The following is a 9,264-nucleotide window of genomic DNA, read 5'->3' on the forward strand; positions in this document are numbered from 1 at the left end:
TCCCCCGGACGAGTTGGAGGAAGTGTCTGGAGAGAGGGAAGTCTGGGCATCTTTGCTTAGACTGCTGCCCCCGCGACCCGGTCCCGGATAAGCGGAGGAAAATGGATGGATGGATCTTATGTGGCTGACAGTAAGACACAAGGAAAAGACAAGTGAGGGAAACAACGGTGCTTATAAGAAACTTGGGATGTGCCCCTGGAATCGTGAGAATCAGATCAAGGGTGTTCCAAGTCTCATATCGGTTCTGAGGAGCGAGGAGGCAGCTGGAGGAGCCATGACCGAAGAGACACAAGACTAAGTGACTCCCAGTTCCACTAACTGCATCCACATTTCCCTCACTTGCATCTTTGTCCCACCAACCAACTTCAAATAAAGGGGCAAGTCAATCTATAACAGACCTCCATGGAGGATGCACTTGTGTATCTTCAGTCATAGCTCCTCCAGGCAGCCTCCTCACTTCTTGATCCTTGCTCCTCAGATCAAAAATAAGAGCTCTGAGCTGTCCTTCATCATGGTGGACTGAGACTACTTCGAGGTCAAGCAAGGAACAAGGACCAAGGAATGATAAAATAAGAGAATTGAGATTCACCTCATCCTTAGCAGAAGTTTTTTGTGAACTGATTTATGAGCCTTTTGTGAACTGTGAACTGAGCCTTTATCCATTGTGTATTATCGTGTGCCAATCAGTTGGTGATTGGACTTTTCAGATGAAGAATCAAAGGAAAGAAGTTCTCATGTGGATAAAAACATGTTTCATTGAGTCCTCTCTCCTGTCATGTTTTCCTTGCATCTTACATGGGCAGGACTAAGACACAAGGAAAAGATGCAAATAAGGAAAATGACCCATAGAAACTAGAAAACACCCCTTGTCTTTTTGCTGGGCCCCTCTTACCTCCCCCGAATGAAGGTTTCTCTGCTTTTAGTCCATCCCTCCTCAAAGTCCAAGGTAGATGTTCAAGCAGTCACTTGAAGATTAATCAAAGCTTATGGCTGCTGATTGGTGCCAGAGAATAATCCTGCTCTCCATCGGCCTGGGACACAACCTCCACAATGACCTTGTGTTGGATTTCACACTGATTCTGGGACAGGAACAATAGGTGTGGCACACCCACACACTCATAACTGTGCAGCCTTCTTAATCCCCAGCACTAAGGTCAAACCCTATTGTACTCCAGTGATTATATCATTAGTAGGTGGCTCAGTGCCTCAGAGGTCTTCAATAGCCTGTCAGCCAAGCTCACTGACTGTGTATGGTGTGCTTTGTAAAACAAGCAATACATTGTAATTTTCTTGTAGCCTTGGGCACTCAAGGAGTCAGTCAGGCTGAACAGAAACAGAAAGGGAGAACAAGTGTGGCAGATATTTTAAAAAATGTATCAATACAATCTCAAATGCTCTCTCGAATGCACATATCAGGACTCGAGGATAGGAAAAAGCATGTGCCACTGACAGAGCATTTTGAAACGCTGACATGACATTTCATGAATGCTTTGAAGAAACTAGACAGAAAAGTTAAATGGGACATGAACTAATATCATCAGACACCATCTCATTTAGTCTGTTCTGAAATGTACATTAATGTTATGAGTTTGATACAATAGAGATTCTCAAAGGACTGACCTTCTTCCTCTGACATTATTGAAGCACTGTTTCACTTTGGTGGACCATTTTAACTTTCAACAGTAGTTGAGGGGCAGTCAGCTGATAACTCCAGCTACAATGTTCATTACCTTTTAGCATGGAAACAGCCATAATTGCTCTTTCAGGTGTATTATCTGTATCATATCTAAATACTGATTGGATCAACTTTTTTAGTTTGTTGTGATGATAATACTAATAATAGGGTTTTTATACTGAAAACTTAAAGTGTGGTGCCAACTACAGGTTCAATGTCATGGAAAGGACCCTTGCATAACACAAAACACATGGCTTTAGATATACTGCCTATTCAGTGCAGTCTTTTAATCTTTTAGTCATTTAATCATTTCAGTTAGGGTGACCATCATTAGCAAAATTAGCTGTTTTTCCAAAGCAATCCTCAAGAGAATTTATTATTGTATCAAATAACCATGCTAGTGGCTCTGTGAGGCTGTACTTAGGCACAGTGGCACTTTTAGCCTGCTAGCTGGCTAATGTTTGCTAATTACCACTAAAGTACAGCTGAGACTCATGGGAAAATGTTTGCAGTTAAGGAAAATATTAAGGAAACACCAAAGTGATTACATCACTGAGGGAGGCATTTCTACCAAATTTCCAAACAATCCATCTAATAGTTATTGAGTCGTTTCACTTAAAAGCACGAATGTCAAACTACTGATGGTGCTAGAGGAAAAGTCAGCAGAGTCAGTAGGATTCATCCTGAGGTTAATGTGAATGTCTGTATAAAATTTCCTGTTGCACTGACCAACCAGCATTACTTCCCTAAAAAACAGCATGAGATACTGCACTGAGGAATATTCCTCATATACTGTATTATTACAAATTCTTCAGGGGTTTTTTTTCATGTTTTTTATCTTCCTGTGTTTTCCAGATCCTGGCAATTATCTCCATCCTCTTCATTGTGTTGTCCACCATTGCCTTGTCTCTGAACACCCTTCCAGAGCTGCAGGCCCCAGACGACTTTGGTCAACCCACAGACAACCCACAACTGGCCCATGTGGAAGCTGTGTGTATTGCCTGGTTTACCATGGAGTACTTGCTTCGTTTTCTCTCCTCCCCCAACAAATGGAAGTTCTTTAAAGGTCCTCTAAATGTTATTGACCTGTTGGCCATCCTGCCCTACTATGTCACAATCTTCCTAACAGAATCCAACAAAAGTGTGTTGCAATTTCAGAATGTCCGTCGTGTGGTTCAGATTTTCCGGATCATGCGGATCTTGCGTATTCTCAAACTGGCCCGTCACTCCACAGGTCTTCAGTCTCTGGGCTTCACTCTTAGAAGGAGCTATAATGAACTGGGCCTGCTCATCCTTTTCTTGGCCATGGGCATCATGATATTCTCCAGTCTGGTGTTCTTTGCAGAAAAGGATGAAGATGACACCAAGTTCAAAAGTATCCCAGCTTCTTTCTGGTGGGCCACCATCACTATGACCACAGTAGGTTATGGAGATATCTACCCAAAAACCCTACTGGGAAAGATAGTTGGAGGTTTGTGCTGCATCGCCGGAGTACTGGTGATAGCTCTGCCTATCCCCATCATTGTAAATAACTTCTCTGAGTTCTACAAAGAGCAAAAGAGGCAGGAGAAAGCCGTTAAAAGAAGGGAGGCCCTGGAGCGAGCTAAGAGAAATGGTAGCATCATCTCTATGAACATTAAAGATGTATTAGGCCGCAGTGTAGAGCTCACAGAGGTAATGGTGGAAAAAGATGATGACAATAAGAAGGCTAATGATAATCATGTGTCTTCTAGTCAGCAGAAAGGGACACCAAAACTCAAGTCACAAACCAGCAGTGGCAGCCCCACAGAGACGGCTCAATCAAGCTACCAAGAGCAGGCCAAACCTACTGGCAGCCCTCAACATCTCAGTGCACAGAAACTAGAGGAGATGTACAATAAGTTGGCAAAGACCCAGTCACAACCCAACCTCGACAGCAAGGAAAAAAGGCCGCTGTCGAAAGCAATTAGACAGAGAGCAGAATTTGAGTTGGAAAGCATCCCCACTGAAGTTACCCCAATCAAGGGGGAGGCAGTAACAGATATGAAGAGCACATCCAGCATTGACAGCTTCATCAGCTGTACCATTGACTTACCTGAGAGCGCTCATTTTTCCCACAGCCCCATCAGCAACATGCCAGTGAGGGTGAGCACCATCCCCAGTCTGAAGCCCACTTTAGAGAATGAGCGTGAAGGATCCCAGAGTGCCATCACGCCCCTGACAGGACGAGGCACCAAGCCCAGCCCATACTCTGACAGCCCCAGGGGCCTGCACTTCCACAACCAGCTAAAAAGTCGCTCGCTCAAGGTCAACTTCAGAGGTGGTGAGGATTCAGGTACAGGGCCCCTCTCAGACAGCTCATCAGTGCAGAGCCCAGAGGTGTCCATCTACACAACTGCCAGCAGTAGGACACCCAGCAAGAGCCCAGAGAATTTATTGCCCTGCATCTTCACATTCCACGACACATCCATCAGTAAGTACATTGATGCTGACACGGATGAGGAAGAGCACCTACATGACGGCTCAGGCACCAACATATCTCAAAGACTCCTGGAAAGAGCCAGCCCCAAGTTTGGCCATCATTCCAGCTTCCAGCAAGGGTCCGACCATATGGGGGGCCTCCAGAAGAAGCTAGGTAACAGCACACTGCCATTAGAGGGGCGGGAGAACCATGTGGCTCAAGAACTACAGCCACTTCAGGGAGAGAAGAGTCACTCTAATGCCTAGAGTTACAATAAGTGGTATGCCACGGAGGGAAGAGGAAGGTGCAGAGGGGTTGGAGTGCAAATAAGAAACACAGTGAACTTCCCTAAATATGAAACCATTTTCAGGAACATTTAAAGAATTAGAATACAATAATTAATCCATGAAAGAAAACTAGTTATGAAAGATGAAACATATTCTGCTGTCCAACTTTTTCCTACCAGTTTTGTCCTAGATTATAATCTAATAATAACAGCCTAGTTGTAAGAGTACAGAATATCTTTTTTATAAGTAAAAACCTATTTTTCTGACATCCCTGGATAAAGCCACTAACAAAGGCTGTCCAATCAGTAGCACCCCAGGGTATTGAAACATGATACTGGAAGCTTGGAAACACACTCAGCTGAAATAGTTCAAATAATTATGTAGTGCAAAGAGCGAACATACATTTTTCTTAAAGTTACGGATACCCGGTGTATAATTACAGCATTACAAATATGTTGGGAATATGGATAGTTTGCTTCCTTTAGCTTTCTTCCTCAAAACTGGCCTTAGTTCATATTGACTCCCATGTTTTATGTTTGTATGAGTGAAAACACAGGAGACACACAGACAGCATGTGAGTGTGTGCAATAATTATCTTTCAGTATATTTATTGGTCTCTTGTCTTAAGTGTGACCTTAAGGAGAGTCAGTGTTGCAATCTGTTTCTGTTGAACAGAATTTTAGCGTCTTGCTCGTCGATATTTTTTTACCGCACAAAATACATTTAGACAACACAGAGAAACACTGTGAGGCTGCATTCGCTGATTTCTTTCTTGTTCCAGTTGTGCCCAACAGCTGGCAAGAGAGCTGGCACCTTAACATAATAATTTTTTATTATGAAGACAGAAAAAAAATACTTATTTGTTTTGTTTGTTTCTAAATGTCTGTGTGTCCCTCAGACCGTTATGACCAGAGTTCATATTGCAACTGGAAAAAAGAAAAAAAAAAAGCAGTCGTGTTATTTCAAAACTTTCAGAGAAGTTGACATTTCTACTGTAGCTGATAAAGTTAACTTTATATAAAGTGACAGTGCTTATTAGCATCACAATAGCAGGAGAGATTAAAGATTTTTGTAGGAGTGTGACTCTTGTAAGGTAGATTATAACAAAAATACCCATTTATTGTACAAAATAAAGAATAAAAAGCATTTATATTTTTAAGATATTTTATAAAAGAATGAACTCTTAGACAAAATATATTGTGCTAATCTCATAGTTTTGCATTTCAAAATAAGATACAGTATGTACTGCATTATTTTGATGGGGTTACATTTGTTAGACAATAGATACATTTGTATCATTTGGTACTGTGTCAGTGTAAATGTCTGTCCCCATATCCTTCGTGCAATGTGAAGAACCAAAGAACTGTTCTTTCTGATAGCTCATACAGATTATAGACAGTTTTACTATAGTATCTCAAAATGTTAGGAACTTAAGCATCCCTTCTTTAAACAGCAGACTGGGACATATATCAGGGAGCCATACTTGTTCATTTGGTACAAACAGGTAAGCTGGAGAATGCACAGATGAGAGGACTGGCCTGTGAGGAAGGAAACTGCTGAAGGAGGATTGAACTAAAGGAGGAAGAAGGAAAATGAAGAGGGAACACAGCACTTTATTTTACACCCGATATCAAAAGCTAATACACTGTGGATTTTGGCAAGTGGTTCGCTTCCAGAAATCTCTTGCAAACAAAAAGCCACCTCGCAGATATGTACAGCTAAACACTCAGGCACACAAACAGCGTGGAGGTAGATTGTGTGTCGGTACAGGCCACTGTAGTTCAACCAAATATCCTGCATCAGGCTTTTCTGTGTGCACCTGACTCCAACCATGTGACCGGTCTGGGTGTTGTTAATCTGGTGCTCTCATGCTCTTTGTTATATTAATCATGCAAGTGTGGTTTTATAACATTAACTTTACAACATATCATGCAAACATACTACAAAGCATCTATTTTTAGTAGTGTATCTTTACACTTACAAAAATAGAAGTGTTTACTCTGTATGGTTTAGACATGAGATATGAGTTAGATATTTTTGTGCCTTTTCTTTTAACAGACACCTGCTCCACACACCGAATCTTTTAGTGCGCCCTGTCTAATGGAGACCCATGGAGAACTAAACAAACTGCACTGAAAACAAACACACAGGGAACTGGGTCATCATGCTGCCCTCTCTCCGGTGTATTTCCTGTGCACTTACACTTAAATGCACCATCCATTTACATGAAAAAGACCCAATACAGAAAAACAAACAGGTGCAGATGACCACTGTTTCCATGGTGATGGGTGAGATGACAGGAGAGCTGTCACATAGCCACATTTGATAAAAGCCGAGTTTAATTTCATAAAGACGGAGTACTTACAGAATCAAATAAATCACTAATAGTCATAGCATGTTTATTATATTCATGCATTTATTCATTCATCCCAACTGCTCGCTCCTCACCTGTAGCTTCAGTTTGCTGAAGCTTAAATTACTAAAAAAAGAAAACTACATTTTAGACCTTTCACTCACCATCCCTTCTTTCCTCCAATTGCAGCAAATTAAAAGAGAAAACAAACATCCACAGCAATGTAGGCATGAATCTAATGTGCTGTTGCTATGATGTGCATGTTCACTTCAGCTACTTATTCCTGTGGAGGGAGGGAGTGTGAAATGTGAATGGAATAAAAACAAGTGGAGTGTGACAGAGAGAGCAGTGCTGCAGAGCTGTCAGCCTGATTACAACTGACATCCCTAATGACAGTTGTTAGCACTGTGCTCCTTCGTCTCATATCCAGCTTCAGCTTAAATAACTAACACAGACAAGATGATCCTTCAGATCATTGTTTGTCAGCTCTCAGCTTCGTTTTGCCCTTTTGAGAGGGCAAAGCATTCCTCAGGCAACACAACTAAGCACTAGAAACTAAGTTACACAGGCATATTAGGTACACGTGTGGTTTTCCATTTCAAGCACCAGCCTTGTGCTCGAACCTTTTGTGCAGAATGACAGTGCAAAAATGGCAGCTGATTTGAGGCATCCATCTGAGGATGTGTTCATTTCTATGATTCTATAAATAACATCCTTGGCAATGGAAGGGAAGGTCTAGGCTAGTAGGAAAGATACTCTTACAGCAGTGTCTTTTGTCAAATGCCTCATACGAGTCCTGAGGAACAAACTTTGTAACCAAGGGGTCTGGCAAAAAAGGGGCTGTGGAGGCTTAGAGGAAACAATACAAACAGTTATTGGTGTGTGGGATTCATTACAGCACTTAGCGCTGCATGGAAATTGGGTAAAAATGTCAAACTGACAAATGGCCATATGACATTTACTACTGAAGTTCTGATGAAATGGAATAAAAGGCTAGATGGATTAAAAAAAGGGGAGGCGTGTTACACATTGATGTGTGAAGACTCATTAACATTCATCACACAACAGTCAGACATGCAGTAAATACTGAGAAATATTTGGAAATGAGCCTCTCATCATAGTGGACTTACTTCCAAACAAGCCATAGTCTGCTGTTCTCTATTAGATGAATGTCATCAATGTCCTTATTGCTTTTTATATATTTGTTTTTCTTGTCTTCTAAACTGCACCTTATCATCCTCTGCTGGTCAAATGATCCCACAATTAAAAACATCAACATTCAAAGGTGCATACTGGTTCAAATATAATTTTCAAAAGCACAAGTTATAATGTTAACAATTGTCTTTACACACAATATGTCACACAAGAGGTTGTAGTAAAATGCAGACAACTTAATTTTCTGAATTGTCCCCTTTCTTCAGGGAGTTAGCCACATCTGTTCAGCACGTAGGCCTGTACGATACCTGTACTGTGTCTGGGGAAGTGTTTGGTTTGTAATGTCTCAGACTTTGTACCAGTTGACTTTGTAGAAGATTATATTTGCGGTTTCCTGTTGCATGTAGCGCTATTAAAATACTTTGACACAGAACTTGTAAATATGATCCACGAGGCTATAGGAAAATGTCTATGATAAGCAATTTTGAAGCAGTTCTCTCCTTTTACTGACTGATGCTTAATAAAAGATAATACTCTGTTGTTGGTCTCATGAGCTTTATTTTATCAAGTGAGATGTTTTTTTTTTTTTTTTATAAATCCACTGAATGCACAACAATAGGAATGTAATACATGAGAACAAGTGATAGTCTTATGAACTGAAACTGCCAACCTTAGACAACAGCACCCTCTAGTGGTACATCCTGCAGAGAAGAGAAGAGCATCAAGACACAACACTGGACAGAAAGGTACAGGGAGAGAGAGGGGACAAACTAGGGGAGAGAGGAAACACAAAGTTAGTGACGTAATACTTCTTACTAATTGCTCCTCATACCTCCACCCTGTGTTTGGCAGAATGCAACGCGATGCTTTGGTTGCCTTGCTATTCACCATGCTAAATGTCTCAGTTACTTTCCTCTGTGACCACGAATCCTCTAGTTTCCTATCAAAAACCTCCCGTGTCTTAATCACCAAACTTGTTTACATGGTGTCAAACTGTCATTAGCTACCACCACATTTCAAATAACACACTGTTACAGTGGAGGCTCAACAAGACCAGTCGATAAAAAAAAAAATCCAAACTTTAAATAATCATCTTCATACTTACTCCGTTTTCTGCTCATCCCAGACTGTCCTCTCTCACTGAAGTACTGCACATCGATCCATTTTGACCCACACATAGCAAGTGTAATGTTTACATTATGTTTTCTGGTATTTCTTTGCCGGCGTTGCGCCTCCCCTTTAGTCCTCACACGTTGAAAACCACCTCGGGCCGAGGCTCAAGTGCATTGATGGGAAGGTAGCTCTGATAACAGGTGCCGGGGACACGCTGGATCGCCACGTCACGAACAGACCA

General features: G+C 41.5%; 1 protein-coding gene across 1 annotated transcript in view; it reads left to right on the top strand.

Moving 5' to 3' along the window:
- LOC109964530 (potassium voltage-gated channel subfamily B member 1-like) overlaps positions 1 to 8,402 on the top strand; it is a 40,397-nt gene extending 31,995 nt beyond the window's left edge. Inside the window, exon 3 of the mRNA XM_020607901.1 lies at positions 2,531 to 8,402. Coding sequence (XP_020463557.1) covers positions 2,531 to 4,381 — 1,851 coding nt within the window. The 3' untranslated portion in view covers positions 4,382 to 8,402. The remainder of the gene's footprint in view (positions 1 to 2,530) is intronic.
- Positions 8,403 to 9,264: the final 862 nt, after the last annotated feature.

Source organism: Monopterus albus, unplaced genomic scaffold (assembly GCF_001952655.1).
Source record: "Monopterus albus unplaced genomic scaffold, M_albus_1.0 scaffold89.1, whole genome shotgun sequence".
Classification (NCBI taxonomy): domain Eukaryota; kingdom Metazoa; phylum Chordata; class Actinopteri; order Synbranchiformes; family Synbranchidae; genus Monopterus; species Monopterus albus.